The 20,802-nt window shown below is 42.9% G+C and overlaps 2 protein-coding genes across 3 annotated transcripts in view; both read left to right on the forward strand.

Annotated features, from left to right (window-relative positions):
* ero1b (endoplasmic reticulum oxidoreductase 1 beta) overlaps nucleotides 1-12,133 on the forward strand; it is a 28,837-nt gene extending 16,704 nt beyond the window's left edge. For both annotated transcript variants that reach the window (XM_080464296.1, XM_080464297.1), the window contains exons 6-16: nucleotides 1,840-1,913; nucleotides 2,198-2,318; nucleotides 4,638-4,684; nucleotides 5,679-5,690; nucleotides 5,787-5,813; nucleotides 6,767-6,859; nucleotides 7,000-7,246; nucleotides 7,812-7,881; nucleotides 8,790-8,876; nucleotides 9,037-9,170; nucleotides 9,251-12,133. In XM_080464296.1, the coding sequence (XP_080320422.1) occupies nucleotides 1,840-1,913; nucleotides 2,198-2,318; nucleotides 4,638-4,684; nucleotides 5,679-5,690; nucleotides 5,787-5,813; nucleotides 6,767-6,859; nucleotides 7,000-7,246; nucleotides 7,812-7,881; nucleotides 8,790-8,876; nucleotides 9,037-9,170; nucleotides 9,251-9,311 (973 nt within the window). In that variant the 3' untranslated portion in view covers nucleotides 9,312-12,133. The remainder of the gene's footprint in view (nucleotides 1-1,839; nucleotides 1,914-2,197; nucleotides 2,319-4,637; nucleotides 4,685-5,678; nucleotides 5,691-5,786; nucleotides 5,814-6,766; nucleotides 6,860-6,999; nucleotides 7,247-7,811; nucleotides 7,882-8,789; nucleotides 8,877-9,036; nucleotides 9,171-9,250) is intronic.
* Nucleotides 12,134-14,647: 2,514 nt separating this feature from the next.
* Nucleotides 14,648-20,802, forward strand: part of gtpbp2b (GTP binding protein 2b) — a 43,405-nt gene continuing 37,250 nt past the window's right edge. The window contains exon 1 of the mRNA XM_080464629.1: nucleotides 14,648-15,093. Coding sequence (XP_080320755.1) covers nucleotides 14,911-15,093 — 183 coding nt within the window. The 5' untranslated portion in view covers nucleotides 14,648-14,910. The remainder of the gene's footprint in view (nucleotides 15,094-20,802) is intronic.

The raw sequence follows: 20,802 nt of genomic DNA on the forward strand, positions 1-20,802 counted from the left end.
ACCCTGATTTTGAATCCCAGCTAAGTTAAAACATTAGTATTGTGTTCTTTTAAAATGAATAGGATCTTGTTTTCTTTGCATTATTTGAGGTCTGAAAACATTGCATCTTTATTGTTATTTTGACCATTTGTCATTTTCTGCAAATAAATGCTCAAAATTACTATTTTTATTTGGAATTTGGGAAAAATGTCAGTAGTTTATAGAATGAAACAAAAATGTTCATTTTACTCAAACACATACCTATAAGTAGTAAAATCATAGAAACTGATCATTTTGCAGTGGTCATTTAATTTTTTTACAAAGCTTTTTATATATATATATATATATATATATATATATATATATAAAATTTTAAGACCGCACAAAGAGTCATGAAGCAAAATCTAAAACAGTGGGACTCTAGAACTACACAAAATGTTTATATTCAAGCTGATTTTGTAGATAAATGAATCAATCAAATAAATTTAATCAATACATTTACACAACAAAATATTTTTTTAGTCCGTCATTTCAAACCTCTAATGTAGAATGTAGTGTATGCTCCATGTTTAGCTGGTGGCTACATGTTAGCTGTTAGCTGCTGGCTACATGTTAGCTGTTAGCTGCTGGCTACATGTTTACTGTTAGCTGTTGGCTACATGTTTACTGTTAGCTGGTGGCTACATGTTTACTGTTAGCTGGTGGCTACATGTTTAGTGTTAGCTGGTGGCTACATGTTTACTGTTAGCTGGTGGCTACATGTTTACTGTTAGCTGGTGGCTACATGTTTACTGTTAGCTAGTGGCTACATGTTTACTGTTAGCTGGTGGCTACCTGTTTAGTGTTAGCTGCTGGCTACATGTTTACTGTTAGCTGTTGGCTACATGTTTACTGTTAGCTGGTGGCTACATGTTTAGTGTTAGTTGGAAGCTACATGTTTACTGTTAGCTGGTGGCTACATGTTTACTGTTAGCAGCTGGCTACATGTTTACTGTTAGCTGGTGGGTACATGTTTACTGTTAGCTGGTGGCTACATGTTAGCTGGTGGCTACATGTTAGCTGGTGGCTACATGTTTACTGTTAGCTGGTGGCTACATGTTTACTGTTAGCTGGTGGCTACATGTTTACTGTTAGCTGCTGGCTACATGTTTACTGTTAGCTGGTGGCTACATGTTAGCTGTTAGCTGGTGGCTACATGTTAGCTGGTGGCTACATGTTTACTGTTAGCTGGTGGCTACATGTTTACTGTTAGCTGGTGGCTACATGTTTACTGTTAGCTGCTGGCTACATGTTTACTGTTAGCTGGTGGCTACATGTTTACTGTTAGCTGCTGGCTACATGTTTAGTGTTAGCTGGTGGCTACAGGTTTACTGTTAGCTGGTGGCTACAGGTTTACTGTTAGCTGGTGGCTACATGTTTAGTGTTAGCTGGTGGCTACATGTTTACTGTTAGCTGGTGGCTACATGTTTACTGTTAGCTGGTGGTTAATCAAATGGATAGAAATTTGTAAAATTAAATAAAATAAAACAAATAAAATTAAGACAGAATGTCCAAATTCTTGTTTCATGTTTCCACGTCTCCCTGCTTCAACGGGCCGATGGTAATGAGCGGCTTGTTCTCAGGCTTCCTGTTGATCTCAGTGATGAACCCTCTGGACATCCAGGTGTGTTAAAGCAGGGAGACATGGAGAACATGCAGGGCTGCCGCCCTTCAGGACCGGAGTTTGACACCCCTGTTCTAGACTCTCTTCATTTCAAAGAGCTAGAGTGAAATTAATAATTCATTTTCAGGCACTGTTACACTAAGGGTAATTTCATTTCAAGGTCATTTATTCACTCTATCTCATATTTTCTCTTTCAGTAATCAGAGTAAAAAGGCGTTTGCTGACTGGGCGAGACATGATGATGCTCAGGATCATTTTTGTGAGCTGGATGGTGAGCATCCTTTCATTGTGCAATCACATACTATACAGGCTGACTTTCCTTCACAATCAATGTATATGTTTGAGCTCCCCAGAGGAGGCTTTCCATCGTTTTTTATGAGAAATCGTCTGTTAGGAAAGTTTACACCAAAGCAGCAGATCCAAAGTAAACAGTGTGATTACAGCATGATGTGTGATGGCACAGAAAAGGTTAATGATTAAACTGCTGCTGATAACAGCACAGCAAACTGTTGATACACAGAACTGTGTGTGTGTGTGTGTGTGTGTGTGTTTTAGATGAAACCTCTCCAGATGCTGAGTATGTGGACCTCCTGCTCAATACTGAGCGTTACACAGGTTATAAGGGTCCGTCAGCCTGGAGAGTGTGGAACAGCATCTATGAGGAAAACTGCTTCAAGTGAGATATTTCATCTATTTATTTTTTATAACTCTTTTTGTTGGAAGCCGTCTCACAGGTAACAATAAAAGTACAGTGCAATGCAGGGACTGCTAACTTCCTTAGTATTATTGTTCCTCTCTCCCACCATCCCATCCCACAGGAGAGCAGTTATCAGCATGTCAGTAAGAACAAGTATATATAAACAAATGAACAGAAAATAAATTTAATGAAATATATTGTTATGAATATTGTTATTGTTGTTGTTAATTAAAGATCGGGACCTCCCACTTTGGCCTCTGGCCCGTCGGGATCGGTCAAATCATAGCAGTAAAAGTCTTCACATTTAACTTAAAGATACAGGCAGTCAGTCTTTTCACCTCCATTTCTGGTTCTACAGGCCCCCAGTACTTCTGAGTCCATTTTGAAGTAGATTCACTGCAGCATTTTTTCACAATTACACATTTGAAGCCCACCTAATACATACACTACGTAATTGTGAATAAATGCTGCAGTGAATCCACTCCATAATTACCACAGAGGCACCTGGGGGCATGTAGAACAATAATATGTAATAAAAGAACAAGACAGAAATGACATTTGTATGTATTTCAACAAAGGAGTATTTAAAAAAAAAAAAAGAAATGTAAGTGAGGTGTCTTGAACGCACCCTGTCATCTTCATGCACGGTTCACTGCGCATCATTTTACAAAGCTGTCCATCTGGTAAGTAAATGAACTTGTTCAGCAGCTCTTCAACTCCCAACACCAACATTAAATTAGTTGAATTAGAGGATAAAAGAGCTCTGCTGTGTGTCCGCCACAGGCTACCTGGCTCTGAGCCAGGAAGCGGTACGTTATTTATTTAAAAATATAGATTTCTTTATATCGTTTATTGCATACATAGGATAAAAACACCTTGCTCCAAAGGGCACTTACTGGCTTGGGGCAGAAGGGGCAGGTGCTCCAGCACCCCTCCCCTGCTGCATGTGCCTGCTGTGGCGCAGTCCGTTGGTTTTGAATGTGAAGAATCTTCTCCTTGACCCAGAACAGAGGAAAATGTCTTCCGGTGGCTTCAGTGCCGGGCCCGGTGTGCACCTTCTATCCCCTGGTCTTCTTCAAACTCGGCTCCCGGCCCTGACTTAACCAAATTTTCAATAAATGCTATTGCGGAGGTGCACTCCATAAATCCTGGTGTTCTGCCGTGCCCGGCCCCCCATGTCAGACACTTTGTCCTGGGGAGCCTGCTGGTCAGTGAGGAGCTGGGTCAGGGCCTCCTTCACCCCAATGTCCAGCCATGTGGGCCTCCACCAGGTTGCTGTACATTCTGTTGAGAGAAGAAAAGAAAAACATTTTCATGATGGTGCTGTTTAAAAAAAAAATACTGTTTTGGCAACATTTACTTTGTTGCATCCAAGTTTTATATAAGTTATATATTAGCATATATTAATGTGAACAAGAATGTTTTAATGTCGACATAGTCATACTAGTGTGATTGCATGCTTCAGAAGTTGAGTTCAGGCAAAATATCAAGATATTGGGAAAAAAGGCCATATGGCCCAGTCCTAACATCAAGACATTTTCTTTAAATAAGATATTATACACGCATAGGTACAGTGAATTATTCAGCTGTACATGTGGTCAAACACAGACACAGTGGAACAACAACTATTATTTCACTTCAGGTGTTTTATTTTAACTGCTCACTGAAACAACAACTGTGAGACAGCCTGTGAAAATATACATTGATATATTAAAGCCTAAATAATTAGAGAGTCCAGTGGGCTTTAAGTTTCATAATGACATGACTACTGACAGGTCTGTCTCAAACATGTCCTTCAAACAAACTGATGGAGGAACAATCTGCTGCTTCCTAGAGTCTAGAGTCTAGAGTCTAGAGCCTAGAGTCTAGAGCCTAGAGCCTAGAGCCTAGAGTCTAGAGCCTAGAGTCTAGAGCCTAGAGCCTAGAGCCTAGAGCCTAGAGTCTAGAGCCTAGAGCCTAGACCCTACCAGCATGACTTGCAAATACATTTAAATTGTTAATGTCCGCTCTTGCTCTTGGTTGGAAAGGAGCCTCACTCTAACTCTAACTCTAACTCTAACTCTAACTCTAACTCTAACTCTAACTCTAACTCTCTCTGTCTCTGTCTCTGTCTCTGTCTCTGTCTCTGTCTCTGTCTCTGTCTCTGTCTCTGTCTCACTCTAACTCTAACTCTAACTCTGTCTCTCACTCTCACTCTCACTCTCACTCTCACTCTCACTCTCACTCTCACTCTCACTCTCTGTGTCTGTCTCGCTGTCTATCTCTCTGTCTGTAAATTTATTCTTGATGTTTCAACAGGCCCAGGTCGGTGTACAGACCTCTGAATCCTCTGGTCCCCAGCAGAGGTGATGATCACTTCATCTTTCACACCGACAATCAAATCCACAGTTTACATCACATTAATTACCTTGGCGGCTGTGGCTTGGTTGGTAGAGTGGTCGTTTCTCAATTGGATGTTTGCGGGTTTGATTCCCTATCTGTCTACATGTCGAAGTGTCATTGAGCAAGACATTGAACCCCAAACTGCTGTCAATGGATGGACTAGGCGCCCTGCAGCCGCCTCCAGTGGTGTGGGAATGTGATAAACCATGTAAAGGGCTTTGGGGGCTCCTCGGGCAGTGAGTGAAGTTTGAAGGGACATTTAAATCGTTTTTAGATTCTTGGAATATTCCTGTATTTTTTATCAAAGTCTAGAGTTCATGGAATTATATTCAGAATTAAGATGCATCCGGCATGCTTCATTAATAAGATAATAAATGTTCCTAACTCTAGTTAATATGAGGTTGTGAAGCTGATATGAATATGACAGATGATGCCCAGGTGTGTAAAGTGAGGAGGGCCTCGATGTGGCTCCAACTGCTCAGTCTTGCTCACAGACTCACATTATTGACCCAGCAGATGTGGGATTTGAACCTGCAAATTCTCGACTCCAAGTCAGTTTCTGTAACCTTTAGGTCACTACTGCCCTCAAACTGATGACCTTTTAAATAATGAAAAGTCAAAAGGTCTTTCATTTTGTTTGACTGTAAAGAATAATGCATTTCATTAAAAACTTTTCCCGAAATCCTGAATAAATTGAATTTTCACAATAAAATAGGTGCATTTCTTGCCCTTTTAAAAGGAATTCTGATTTATTTAGTCCGAGACGTCCTTTTTCTCCATCCGCTTTCATTTAATACAACTTCTATCAGTAAAAGATGTTCAGCATTTAAAAATACATTTGTGTATTTAATCTGTATATACAAAAAATGGTATCTTCTGTGGAGAGAGAGAGAGAGAGAGAAAGAGAGAGAGAGAGAGAGAGAGCGCTAACCGATAACTTTGTCTCTTTTTGTTCAGGAGACGACGATGGTGAGTAAAACTAAACCGGCTCCTCCTGAACTGATTTTCAGAAATGGAAGAGTCTCCCAGTTCTGTGACATAAATCTGATGTGCTCCTTGTTCCAGGGGAAAGTTTCTACAACTGGCTGGAAGGTGAGTTTTACTTTAACACATTAAGTTCTGTCAAACAGAGGGAGTGAAGAGGTTTTAAACTTTATCTAAAACATCTACAGAGGTGAATAAAGCTAGATATAATTAGCAATGGAACAATCAATCAGATGTTGAAAAAACTTTTTGTGTAATCTGTGTTATGGATTTATAACTCAGAGCACTGAATGTGGGGTTTTACACCCACGTGACAAAGTGATGTCATAAATCGTTGTGCGCCATTTTGGACGTCCGTCGTCGTGGTAAATATAATTAATCACAAGTAAACACTGATAAAACAACAACTATGCTGCTCATTTGGTGGGAGGAGGAGGAAGGGGGGGGAGGTTAGCTCGACTCCACATCAATGGTAATATTTGTGGTGAATCTGTTCAAATGAAAAATGGAACTGCCTCCTGCGAACGATGGATTTTCCTGGACGTAGGTGAAACGTGTTGCTTGTAGTTGAACATTACAAACATTTAGAAATTGTGGGTCGGCACTAAGGAGCCTTTTTACCAGACACACATGTAATGACAATGGAATATAAAATTGTTTGTGTTCGGGGCACGCAGAAGTAAAGTAAGAAGAAAGTGGGACAATCAATAAATAAAACGTTAATAAAGATAATTATGATGATTATGATAATGATAATGAAGATAATAATAATGATAATAATAATAAAGATAATGATAATAATAATGATAATAAAGATAATAATAATAATTCCTTGCCTTCAGGTCAGACCCTAATAATTCCCTCAAATACAATAAGAGTCCTTGCACTTTCAGTGCTCGGGCCCTAATGAAGGTTTTCAGAGTATTCGTGTCACATGAAGCAAACACTATAATGAGATTTGTGTTTTTAATTGTTTCTCCATCTGTATTTGGAAGGTTTTTCCTTCATGAGGTTTAAGTGTAGCTGCATGTAGAATGAAGTGTGTGCTGTGGGCTCTGCAGGTTTGTGTTTGGAGAAGAGGGTCTTCTACCGGCTCATCTCCGGCCTGCACAGCAGCATCAACATCCACGTGTGTGCCGAGTACCTGCTGGACGGTTTGTACTTCTCACCAAACTCCTCTCACTTGACAAACCAAAGACGTGAAGAAAACAAGCCTGTACACCCGATTACTGAAGGGCTGAGCTGTAAGAGGTGTGTGGTGGTGTGAACTCAGTGTGGCTGTCTGACTCCTCAGAGGGCTGGGGTCGCTCCGTCTGGGGTCCAAACATCCAGGAGTTCCGACGGCGCTTTGACACAGCCGAGACGAAAGCGGAAGGAACCCGGAGGCTGAAGAACCTGTACTTCCTCTACCTCATCGAGCTGCGAGCGCTCTACAAGGTGGCGCCGTATTTCGAGCGAGCGTTCATCAACCTGTACACTGGAAACACCCGGGAAGACGGAGACACCAAGGAGCTGCTGCTGCAGATCTTCAACGAGATCAAGTGAGCGCCAAAGGTCTGAGCAGGAAAGGTCCAGCTCAGCTCGCCAGCACCACACTAGGTCATCATCAAGATTCTGCAGGGAACAACTCAAACCGTGACAGATACCTGCAGGGAACAACTCAAACCGTGACAGATACCTGCAGGGAACAACTCAAACTGTGACAGATACCTGCAGGGAACAACTCAAACTGTGACAGATACCTGCAGGGAACAACTCAAACTGTGACAGATACCTGCAGGGAACAACTCAAACCGTGACAGAAACCTGCAGGGAACAACTCAAACCGTGACAGATACCTGCAGGGAAGGTTCCAGAGCAGCTTTGTTACTGATTATAAGAACTGAATCAGAACTCTGAACCTGGGATCAAGGTGAAAGTGGAGTGATGGTGATCAAACCAAGTGTTTTCTAGTCGTGATGATATTAGAAAAAGGTTTTGTAGGAGACAGGACGGGGCCTGATCACCAGATTAATAAAAAACAATCTCTCTTCTCTTCCTGCTCTTACTTGTGTCTTCTGGTGTTTTAGGATCTTCATACCTTCACTGGCTGCTTTTGTGTTTCAGGGTGTTTCCGATGCACTTTGACGAGAAGTCCATGTTTGCAGGACACAAATTGGAAGCCAAGATATTAAAGGCGAGTGATTGTCTTCCTGCATTCTACTTTTAGATGATTTTGGTTCCTCCTCACTGTTCTCTCCCTGACCTCCACGATGGAAACCAGCACAGCCCGACCCGTAGCCTCTCCTGGGGGTTAGAGTTCCTCCATCCAGCCGTCTGTTCTGCTGGTGTCCTCCTTCCTTTCACTCTAGTTTACTCAGCAGTAGAAGCAGAGGAGATTTCATCTTAAGGCCAATTCATCCCCCATAGTAAAAGAAGAAAATTCAGCACTCCGCCGAAGACATTTTGTTAAGCTGTGCCGACCGTCCAAAGTCTCGCTCTGCAAACTGTAGAGTGATTCTTCTTGTTTACTTCTGCGTTCCACCACCAGTCCTCAGCTGGGCTGTGTGTTTTGTGTTTACTCACTGCCGTGTACTTCACGCACACATTCCAGTTCAATCAGTCATATTTTAATCATGTTTAGCGTGTCGCCTCGCTGCTGTCAGGCCCAGAAGCTGGTTTAGCATGTAGCAACGTAGCACGGTCCGGAGTTTGTGATGCACCTGAACTCACCACTCAGCGCCAAACCAACATGGCTGACACCGTTCACAGAAATGTGTTTCTGAAAACATTTAAAGCGAGAAATAAGCTGTGCAGTTAGAAAGTTAAAACGCAGCAACACAGACGTGTGCCTGCTGTTAGGGGGCGTGGCCTGTGATGAGGGGGCGTGGCCTGCAAGTTCTCCTCAGAGGATGAAGTCTCCTGCCGAACAAGAATATTGTTCGGCAGCTGGCCGACGTTTCTTTTTGTTCTCATTGGAGCATGGACTTTACTGATCTTCTGACTGTTGTAGGAAGAACCTTCCTCTCAGCTTCACACTCTGGTTGCAGCTGTTGGAGGGTTTTATGAGACGCTTCATTGTGAACTCTGGTCTCTTCCCTTCAGGAGGAATTTCGCCTGCACTTTAAAAACATCTCGAGGATCATGGACTGTGTGGGCTGCAGCAAGTGCCGACTGTGGGGGAAACTTCAGGTGAGGAACTCTTTCATTGGTTCAGAGGAAACGAAAGTCTCATAGAAACGATCAGAGGAAAACCTTTCTCTGTGTGTGTGTGTGTGTGTGTGTGTCTCTGTCTCTGTCTCTGTCTCACTCTCACTCTCACTCTCACTCTCACTCTCACTCTCTCTCACAGACCCAGGGTCTGGGTACAGCTCTGAAGATCCTGTTTTCTGAGAAGGAGATCAAGAACCTCCCGGAGCACAGCCCCTCTAAAGGCTTCCAGCTGACTCGTCAGGAGATTGTGGCCTTGCTCAACGGCTTCGGCAGGTTTGTTCTGTTTTTTCCTCACTGTGTGTTTACTTCATCCGTTTAACTCCGTTTCAACTCCAGGTATTCTCCTCCTCCAGGTTGTCCACCAGTATCCATCAGCTCAATAACTTCCGCCTGCTGCTGAATGAGAGCAGGTAACAGGAGCTGCTCTCCACCTGTCCACAAGGTGGCGCCAGCTCACACAGGACTGCTCTGCAGAAGAAGCTTTTTATTGATGAACTCCAGGATCAGTAGTCGTTTCCTCGTCCTCGTCCTCGTCCTCGTCCTCGTCCTGATGCGTCACCAATGTTAATTTTCTTTTCTGGACTTTCACACCTCTGCTTTTAAACGTGTTTGCCAGTCAGAACTAAGTGTGTTCGGTCCTCCTTCCTCCTCCTCCTCCTCTTCCTCCTCTGTCTCCTGACTGCTCCAGTGATGTGTGAGAACTGGGACCAAACTCAGTCACATAAACTAAACAAAAATATCAGCAGCACTTTCGTTTTTCATTGTCTGAACTCAAAGATTGAAGACTTTATGTACGCTAAAGCCCCATTTCTCTCAAATATTATCACATTAGTATAAAAGTGTCTTTGGCCACGTTCACACTGCAGATCTTGAGGCTTATTTTTCCCCCCGTTCACTTTACATTTTAAACTCGCCGTCCATCAGGCTGCAGTGTGAACCTGATCGGACCCGACGCTTTCAGGCTCCAGAGCGCAGAAGACTCTGTTGACAGAAATGAATCTGGACGCTACGCCGGTCAGCACCAGGGTTGCCAGATGTGACTCACTGGTTCCAGCCCAAACAAGGTGAAACCCACACACCTCAATAAAAACCAGCCCAAACTTCAGCCTGTGTAGGAATCATGGTAAAACTTTAAAACTATTTTATGGGTAACAATAAACACACAAATGTTTAAAGGTAAGAGAGTGTCTCTTCAGTTAGGGGATACCTGCCATATCTGGCAACACTGGTCAGTGTGTAGATCCATTTTGTTGTTAAATACCAACAGAATCTAGACAACATGAGGAGAAAGAAGAAGGAGAATGACGTCCAGAGCATCTCAAACATGTCCGATGAGTCTGCTGGCCATGACAGAACTGGGATGTTTCCCGCTTCCTTCAACATGGTGCCGGGCGTTATCCTGCCGCAACATGGGCTGATGGTCGTGGATGAATAAAGCGACAATGGCCTCAGGATCTCATCGTATCTTTAAGTATCCAAAACGGCACGTCTGCAATGGTCCTGCTGTCCAATCAGCATCTTAATGTCACAGCTGTGACGTGAAGAGCTCACTAACCACAACCTAGACACATCTGTGGAGAGTATTTGAGAGAAATGAGGCTTTTATGGGCAAAAATCAAAGTGTTGCATTTATATTGTTGTTCAGTGTCCATTATGGTTTTATCACTTTAAAGGCCTTCTTAGGCTTTATTGCATTTTTTAATGGAATTGTTTCATTCACTTTTTACAGAATCTATAATTTGAACTTTCAGCAGACAAAAGTATAATCTTAATTAAATTCTGCTAGATTTCTTACATTTCCTTTGGATTTCTAAAGGAGTCTGATTGGATTTCTGTTGCATTTAAATTATTATTGTTTAAAGTTTCTATTGGATTTGTGTCGCTCCTCCAGCTGATTTCTTTTAGGGTTTTGTTGGATTTAAGATTAAAATGTGGATTTCTGTTACATTCAAGTTGGATTTCTACAGACTTTACCATGTATGTTTTGTTTTTAATATATTTCACCCCATATTTTGGATTTCACCCTCTGATGTTAACAGAAAGGAAGCAAGGTGATGCAATATTGCTCTTTCATCTGTTAACGTGGTTGAGTGTTGTTGTGACCTTAACTCTGAAACCGTGCAGCCCCCAGTGGACAGTTTAGGAATAGCAGCTGTTTTGTTTTTTCCAATGTTCACTGTCTTTATTTTGTAAACGTTTGAACTGGAGTCAGTAGAACAGTCCATAATAATCTGGGATTGGTGCTAAAGAGCTCCATCTTAACTATGTTTTACCTCGACTCGTCTGTTATGATGTGACAGTAAAGAAATGAGCCCGAGGGAGCAGTAAAGAGTCACGGGGAGAATTCCTATAACAGCTGAAGCTGCCGGCCTGTTGCTCCTCCTCGGACACGCAGCGTCTCCTTTGAATAAAGCAAAGAGCAGAAGCTGCTTCACTTAATGGACGGAGACCAGCTCTGAATGAGTCGAGGGTCCTGCAGACTTACTGTGGACACATGTTAGAATGTGTTCACGCTCTCAAACCTGCAACTCCAGTCAACCTTTAATTCAGTGATGCTGCACCTTCCTGTTTGGTTTTTGTTTGGGTTTGTTTAAATTCCTAGTTTTGGATTATTTCTCAGATTTCACTGATGATGGTGAAAGTCGTTGAGTGTCGTGGCTAAATTTAAACTCTGCTTATTCTTGGCGATGTCATCATGTCACAGCTCCAACCTTTTGAACCGTGTTAGGAAGTAATATATATGTTTGAGTAATCAATAGGATTAAAAGAACTTGTCATTGTTTATTTATGATTTTATAAATTGGGATTTATGTTTTTTAATCTTAGGTTTCGGCTTTTTGCTTCATTGTTGCCTAGAATACCAGCTTAGACATGAAAAGATGGAAGCAATTTATTCTGTCATGAAAGCAACAAAACCTGAATATGAAGAGTTTGAAGACGCGTGGAGGACATGGAGGACATGGAGGACATGTCAGAACCATGTTACAGGAACTGCGTGTGTCTTGCAGCTCTTCAGCCTTAAATTCAAAGTGAGGTTTATTGTGCTCTTCTTGCCCTGGTGTTTGGTGAACGTGTGTGTGGCCTGTCGGCGTCGGGACAGGTGAAGCTTTCCTTCGCTTTGCTTTCAGATGTATGAATATAAAGAGTTCCAACATGATGAGTATATTTATCTGAAAAGAGGAATAAACATCTGTGGATATCATTCCACTCTGTGCATAAACCTTTTCTAAACGCTGGCGTGAGGAGTGTCGCTGGTTTTTGTTGTTTTGAAATCTGTGTTTTCATGCTGGAGGGTCAGATACCCTGAAGATGAAGATGAAGATGACTGGTTCTCGTTCAGTAGAACCCGACTCAGAGGGGGGGGGGGGGGGGGGGGGTTTCTCCTTTACCAGGCTCACGGAGACACGGAGTGAATCATGAAATGCTCTTGATGCTTCATAAGACGCAGGTTGTACTGTAACTGCTCCAGCTTAGACACAATGGATTTATCCGTTTCAATCAGAGGAGCGTGAACGGAGTGAGACGAGTGGGTCATCAGAGCAGGTCCACTTCAGCTACAAAGAGCCGTATATATAGATTTAACCCTCCTGTTATCCATTCAGTCTTTAACATTCAAAAAAAGAATAGTTGACTTGATATTAAGGGAAAGGCAAGAACAAGCCTCGGCTTCTGCCTGGACCCATTTCTGCTCCAGATATTGTGGGGAAACAAAACGTGTGTGAACTTCAAACTACAACCTGAGTGAAACTAAAACTAACCCAAATAAACCATAATTTGTTTTAGCTTCATATTTCATGACAACTGATTGAGCATAAAATGATCTCAATATGTGTTTGATGTGCTGAACACGTCACACATTGTTTTCTTTTCTTCAAACAATCAGGTGTTAACTGATTCTACTGTCTGGCCAGTCCACACTAATAAATATAAAGACGTGTGTGTCCACACTGACTATAAAGACGTGTGTGTCCACACTAATAAATATAAAGACGTGTGTGTCCACACTAATAAATATAAAGACGTGTGTGTACACACTGACTATAAAGACGTGTGTGTACACACACACACACACACACACACACAGGGTTTTCCCTGTCACGGAGGCGTCTCTTTAGTCCCCTCATAGTTTTAATGCCGTGGTCCTCGTCTGTTTCCTTGGTCAGGAGTCTCATCAGCACGGTCACAGCAGGAAGGACATCAGATACTAATGCATCACCTGAGCTCACTTTGGGGTTCGTTCCTCAAACGGAGCGACACAGACAGAGTTTCCTCAGAAAGTGACTGATGAGCAGTGACGGTGAGCTCGTCAGGAAGCTGGTACTCAGACCCACTGAGAGCCGTCTTCTGCTCACTGAGAGACTAAAGCATGTCCCAGCCAGTTTGGAGGTCCTGTTGAAGTCTTTTAACAGGCTGGTTCAGTTGCACTTGTATGTCCTCTAGGGGACAGTAGGCTAAAGCTGAGTCTTTCAAATGTCCCACCATTTTCCGTCCACTGCCACTGCGTCAGCCAAACGTTCCTGAGCCAGCAGCCCCTCGTTTATAGCCAGCTGAAGGGTGTGTGCTCCACACGGGAGGCTCGGAAGCTCCGCGTCACTCATGACTTTCACCATGTCCCTCGCATTGTCTGGCAGCACAACATGGACTGCACTTTTATGAACTCCCCATGTCTGAAGCATAACATCAACTCCTCTGAATGGCTTGGCCAGCGTGCGAACCTCTGAATTGTTTTGCACCATGGCTCTGCAGCTTAAAGTTCTGGTGGGTCCACTGTGCAGTCAGGCTGAGGACAGACATGAGGCTCACGCTGCTGCTCCAAATGTCCCTGCTGAGGCTTACAGTTTTAACATCATGCAACAGGTAGTGGATGTGTTTTTTCACAAAGTTGTGCAGCTTTGGTAGCACCGTGTCTGTGATATGGGCTCGGCTAGGAATCTCATCCCTCGGCTCCATTATGTGGAGAAAACACCAGAACCCCACACCATCGACCACGGACAGTGGCTCGTCCTCCAGGGCAATATACCCGGCAAGACCATCTGGGAGTTTGACCGCCCGGGGGTTGTCTCTGGACATTTCCTCTCGTCGGCTGCAAAGTTGGTTGTCTCTTGTCGGCGTCACGAGCAAATTCTTTATACTCTGTGTCGCGCCGGGATTTCAAATGTTTCATTAAGTTGTTTGTGTTTATAGCTGTAGATTCTTTTCCTCTAGAGTTTCACCGTGCATAATTTACATTCTGCTGTTTTTTTCACTCGTTTACCTGAAAATACTTCCGACATGCCTCCTCCCCGCCCGCCGCCTCGTAGTGAAGTACTTATAAACCGCACGCTACCGTAAGGTGGTATCGGTGGCAATTTTATGAGGATAAAAGTATCGGACCGATACCCGATACTGGCATCGGTGCGTCCCTAATTTCTGCGGTTATTTGGTGAAAGTAACACAAAAGTAATGCAAACGTAGTGTAACGCATTACAATTCAGAGACAGTAGTACTGTAATGTAACTAAATACTTTTAAATGACAACAAATAATACATTTTGGAAGTAACTTGCCCAGCGCTGATTATTAAAGGACTTTAAAGAGGTTTGAAGATCTGAGCAGGAGGTGATTGTTTCTCATGTTCTAAATGTTTATCTGGTGCTTGGAACAAGTTTCAGGGGGATCCGAGCTTCAGCATTATTATTGTGAAGGCTGCAGGCGGAAGTTTGATGATGATGATGAAGGAAGCAGGTTGAACGCTTGAGAGAGAGAGAGAGAGAGAGAGAGAGAGAGAGAGAGAGAGAGAGAGAGAGAGAGAGAGAGAGAGAGAGAGAGAGAGAGAGAGAGAGAGAGAGAGAGAGAGAGAGAGAGAGAGAGAGAGAGAGAGAGAGAGAGAGAGAGAGAGAGAGAGAGAGAGAGAGAGAGAGAGCTCATCCTCCTTCCCACGCTGACAGGCCTCCTCTGCAGAGACCAGGTCCTCCAGGTCCTCCAGGTCCTCCCGGTCCCCTCGGTCCCCCTGGTCCCGGCCCTTCTCCGCAGACATGGTGGATTTATCGCAGGCCGGTCCAGGGTCGCCCGAAGCCCGCAGACCCGCTCTGGGATCCGGAAACAGCGGCAGAAAGACGGCCAAGAAGCCCCGGAACAGACGAGGGAAACGAGGCAGGAAGAGAAAGAACAAGAAGAACAAGAACAACAAAACATCACCGCCGTTTTTACCCCCGGAGGTAATTTACCCCGCACTGCAGGATTAACACAGCGTTCTGCCCCTTTAATCACAGAGCTGTAGGAGTAGAACATAGACATGTACATGTAGAGTATAGACATGTAGAGGTAGAACGAATCATTGGAGAAGTAGAACATAGATTTCGAGAGTTAGAACATGAATTGTACTTTAAAAAAATAAACGTATGGAGCAGGGGTGTCAAACTCCGGTCCTGGAGGGCGGCAGCCCTGCATGTTCTCCATGTCTCCCTGCTTTAACACACCTGGATGTCCTGAGGGTTCCTCACAGAGATCAACAGGAAGCCTGAGAACATGCAGGGCTGCACCTCCAGAACCTGAGTTTGACACCTCTGTTACAGAGTCGACCTGTAGGTAGGCCTGCAGCGATAGAAAATAGACCTGTAGAGGTAGAACATAACCTGTACATGTAAAAAATTAATGTATAGACCAGGGGTGTCCAACCTCAGTTCTGGAGGGTCCCTGTCCTGCAGGTTTAGCTCCTCCCAGTTACAACACACCTGATTGCAATGAGGGACTCGTTATTGGTCCTTTTCACAACCTTGGTGATGACATCATCTTTAGATTCAGGTAAACTGAAGCAGGGAGGAACTAGAACCTGCAGGACACCGGCCCTCCAAGACCGAGTGGTGACACCTCTGGGGGTGACACCTCTGGGGGTGACACCTGTAGAACTAGAATATATACATATTGAAGTAGAACATGACATAGAGGTGGAACATAGGCCTGTAGAAGTAGAACACAGACCCGTGGAGGTAAAAAAAAAATAAAAGTATGGAGGTAGAAGATAGACCTGTAGCGGTAGAACAAAAAGCAAGTTTCTTGATTTCTCTCTGCTTAATGTGTGTGTGGAGCAGTCTTCCCGACGGCGCCCAGAGGAGGCGGGGTTTACTCACGGTTTCACCAATTACTGATCCACAATAGAAGTGAATGAATCCGTGTCATTTGAAGTCTGTGGCTCGGGGCTGTTTTTAACTCGCCCATCGCCAGACCTGCTCGGTGATTGGATAATGGTTCTGTTTAGGTTCTGTTTGGTAACCTGACCTGCAACGAGATGTTGCTATGCAGCGGTGGAGATAATGGGCATTCAGTCTGTGGCTGTGAACTCTGTTACAGTTCTTCTAATTTAAGATTTGAAAGAAAAGAATTTGTGTGTAAAGCTGCAGGTCAGGTTCGACTCTCTCCACTATACTTCTTTATGATTTCACACACTCAACATGTGTTTAGAATTTTGCAAACGTGTAGAGGTTTGCTAATGTTTATAAATGCTCATATTCATTAACAGTGACTCCCCCCAGAGGAAGCAAAAAGGAATTATTTTATTTTTAATATGAAATATATTAGTAAACTGTCCTTCTGTTGAAATCTGTTTTCCAACGAACTAAAAATGGGCCCTGAATCATTTTCTACAGACGTCTTCAATAAAAGAGAGGATTTCTTGATCTCTCGCTCTCTGGTGTGTGTGTGGGTGTGAGCAGCAGGGGGCGCTGCAGAAAGCGAGGCGGGGCTTAGTAGCGATTTCACCAATTACTGAATAACACCAGAGTGACGGACTTTCATTTCTGGGACTTTTAAATCTCCAGAGCTGCTCGGTGATTGGCTGACAGTCGTCCTGGTTTGTTCTGGTGTTTCTACCAGAACCCTGATCAACATACCAGGTTCTCTGGTTCCTGGTTTACTGATCCAGACACTTTGGATCCTGATCACCGTTCCTACCAAGCAGGTTATCAACTCACTGGTTCAACCCAGACCTTGGTGTGCTTGTTCACATAAAAGGGGCGGAGCTTGCAGCATCTGACCAATCACACATGGAGAAATGCTGCAGAGCAGTTTCCAGATTACTGAAGGAGCAGTTAATCTCTGAGAATATGAAGAATTAAAACACATCAGCAGCTCAAAGCAACACTGCTGCTGCAGCCAAAGTCAAGATCGCTTTTGCAGGGTGGCCAAGAGGTCCACAGCACACGTCACAACCTCAAAATTTAAATATCTAAAACAGATTGAACATTATACAACAGTTATAATTATAAAATGCAGATTACTACAGACAAAGATAAAGATATAGGTTAAAATAAACATAGAAATGTAGGTTAAGAGCCGCCAGAGCAAAAAGAGATATTGCAAACCTGAGACACGATGAACTGATTATCCTTCCTCACAGCAGCACCACAAATAATACTATATACTGTGTACTGTATACTGGCCTCCTGGGCATGAAGACACTCTCCATTTCTTATTGCAACTTTTATAATTACTGAAGAAAAGAATCTGGTAAAACCCGGCGCCCTGCAGCGTCAGACACGTCAGAACCCTGAGCACCGTTCTCACACCACGCAAACTGATCTGGATCCTGATCAGAACCTTTTTTCTGACATCAAAGAAAAGTAACGATTCTACTCAGGAACAATTTACCTACATCATCAAGACAGAGAACAGCTGATCAATAATCCACCTTAACGCCAACGTTCCAAACATCAAACTCTTTCTAGGACCAAATGTCCGTTTAATATTCTGGCCTTTTCAGACTCGTGGTTAAATAGTGACGGGGTGGTGATGTTGGTACTGAAGGCTGTGAGGTGGTGGTTAAATAGTGACGGGGTGGTGATGTTGGTAGTGAAGGCTGTGAGGTGGTGGTTAAATAGTGACGGGGTGGTGATGTTGGTACTGAAGGCTGTGAGGTGGTGGTTAAATAGTGACGGGGTGGTGATGTTGGTACTGAAGGCTGTGAGGTGGTGGTGGTTAAATAGTGACGGGGTGGTGATGTTGGTAGTGAAGGCTGTGAGGTGGTGGTTAAATAGTGACGGGGTGGTGATGTTGGTACTGAAGGCTGTGAGGTGGTGGTTAAATAGTGACGGGGTGGTGATGTTGGTACTGAAGGCTGTGAGGTGGTGGTGGTTAAATAGTGACGGGGTGGTGATGTTGGTACTGAAGGCTGTGAGGTGGTGCACAGAACCAGACAGAACAAGGGTGGAGGTGGTGTGGCTTTGTTCATTGACAGGAATGTAGAGTTGGAGGTGGAGGAAGATATGTCAACAGAGGTGGAGAACGTATTAGAACGGATCACTATTGAGATTCATATGAAGAAGAAGGAAAAGGTCATGGTGAGTTACACTTCTAGAGCAGCGAGCTGAAGCATAGCCTGTTTAATGAACAGGTGGAGGAACACCTGGATTTGCTTTTTCCTAACAAACCCCAGAAGACAGATGAATTCATAAACATACTGAGCTTCTCCCCAGAAATCACTAGAGCAGCAGGATCACTACTGATTATATATTTACATGTTTTAGTGTGAGTGGACTATTAATAAGTGATATCAGTGACCACCTGACAGTTTTCACTAGAACAACAAGTAACAAACACTAAGAAAGATAATAAACTTCACTGCAGGAGAGTCAGAACAGAGGAACCCTGGATACACTAAAGAATGACTGGCAGTCGTATCACTGGGAAGAAAAACATATTGATAATGCTTAGGATACTTTTAGAATATATTTAAGTTACTATATGATAAACACTGTCCAGCAAACAATGGAGTAGGAAAGGAAGACATGATGATAACCAATGGATCACAAGGGGTTAATAAATACATGTAAAAAGAAAAATACATTATATAGACAATAACAAACTCAGTGAGGAGATTAAAAACTCTAGAGGCAATAAAAAACTCACAGCTGCAGTTTTCATTCATTTAAAAAGCCTTTGATACCATAAATCATGACATATTAATGAATAAAGTGCAGAAGTATGGAGTCAGAGGAGGTACTGAACTGGCTGAGAAGCTATTTGGAGAACCAGGAAGCAGGAAGCAGGAAGCAGGAAGCAGGAAGCAGGAACCAGGAAGCAGGAACCAGGAACTAGGAACCAGGAAGCAGGAAGCAGGAAGCAGGAAGCAGGAAGCAGTTAAGATGGAGACTGTTACTCTGAACATGGGGATCCTGTGTGTGGGGTCCCCCAGGGATCAGTGTGAGGACCAACACTCTTCATACTGGACACCACCACATCTGGAACGGCTCTGGAATGGTGAAGTCTGGATTATTTGCTGATGACGCAAGTATTTTAGGAACTAGTGAGGATTTACAGCAACTTTTAGAATTATGGTTTGATAAAAATAAGTTTTCATTAAATCTATGTAAAACAAAAATGATGATATTTGGAAAATGTAAACTAAATAATCAGACTGAAGTACAGAGAGAGGGCGTCGCTATAGAAATGGTGAATCCAAACCAGTTTTTACTGATTGATGAGAAACTGCTGGAAACCTCAAATAAAACCAGTTGAAAACTAAATATCCAGAAACATCTCCGTCCTGGCCAAAGCTGGACTCTCTACTTATTCTGTTCCACTCACTGATACTACCTTATCTGATACTACCTTATCTAACTTACTGTGTGGAAGTACGGGGAAATACAAGTTCCCTGAAAAGACTCGTTATACTGCAAGAAACAGTAATAAGGATTGTACACAGTGTCGGCACTAGGGAGCAAACCAATCCACTTTTAACACAATCAAAAATATTAACATTTATGGATCTTGTGGAGTTTAAAACTATTGAAATAATTCATAAAGCAAATAATAATTTATTACCAGGTAATTTTCAAAACTTGTTCTGTAACAGAGAAAACAGTTGTGATTTAAGAGAAGAGTTACAGTTTAAAACTCATAAAGTCCTCACCGCCCTTAAAGGTTTTTGTGTCACAAACTGGCATAAGATTATGGATTAAACTGTGTGTGGAGATTAAATCCCAGTTCAAACGAGATGTAAAGAGCTGATCCTGACGCGGTGCACTGCTCGCTGATGACAGGAGGATAGTTTGTTCAGTAGTAGTGAGAGGCGTCTTAACTGTTATAGTAGATTGTAGGATTCAATGTGTTGAGAGTGATGAAGATATATTGTTGTAAATTAAGAAAACCACAATGATGTGAGGGGGTCGGATTGAATAAGCACGTCTTCTTCCTGCTCCTTTTCCTGCATGTGAAAACATGTGGTGTTGACCTTTTATATTGTTTATGGATTTGTTTTCTTTTTACATGTTCAAACAAAACCTTCAAATCAAATCAAATCAAAAATAAATGCAGATTTTGTAAAACAGAAAGGGCTAAAGAGCAACAGGTAATAATAAACATCAAAGTGCATCAGTTCACTGTCGAGGTAGAAATGGGAAATATGAACGTAGATGATTCTGCTGCAGCCCCGTGGGGGTTCTGGCTCAGCCTGTGGTGAGTTTAAACACTCCGTCACCAAACCTACTGTTCAAGGAACACAAGGAATTATTAAATAAATTAGAAATCGTACAAAATCAAGAAAATCTAAACTAAACTAAACTTCTAATTTAACAGCAATGATCCAAAGGTTAATGCAAGATAGAGAATATGAAGCTGAAATCCCTCACGTTATTGGAAAACATTGTGCAGTGAAGTTAAAGAAGCACATGGAGCGATGTTAGAAGCTTTACCCACTGAACAAAGGGACAAATACAAGATATGGTTTAAAGACAAACTGCTCAGTGTAAATGACCTTATTGATCATGTGAACCGCTGGATGATAAACTCAGACATTCTCAAACCTGCTGGAAATGTGAACAAGGGTTGTGGCGAGTGTGAAATGGAAGCGGTGTCAGCATCACAAACATCTAAAGAAACATTTCAGCAACAAAACCAAGTGGGAAAAGTTACACCAGCTCAAAAAGACAGGC

Source organism: Lipophrys pholis (genome assembly GCF_963383615.2).
Source record: "Lipophrys pholis genome assembly, chromosome: 5".
Classification (NCBI taxonomy): domain Eukaryota; kingdom Metazoa; phylum Chordata; class Actinopteri; order Blenniiformes; family Blenniidae; genus Lipophrys; species Lipophrys pholis.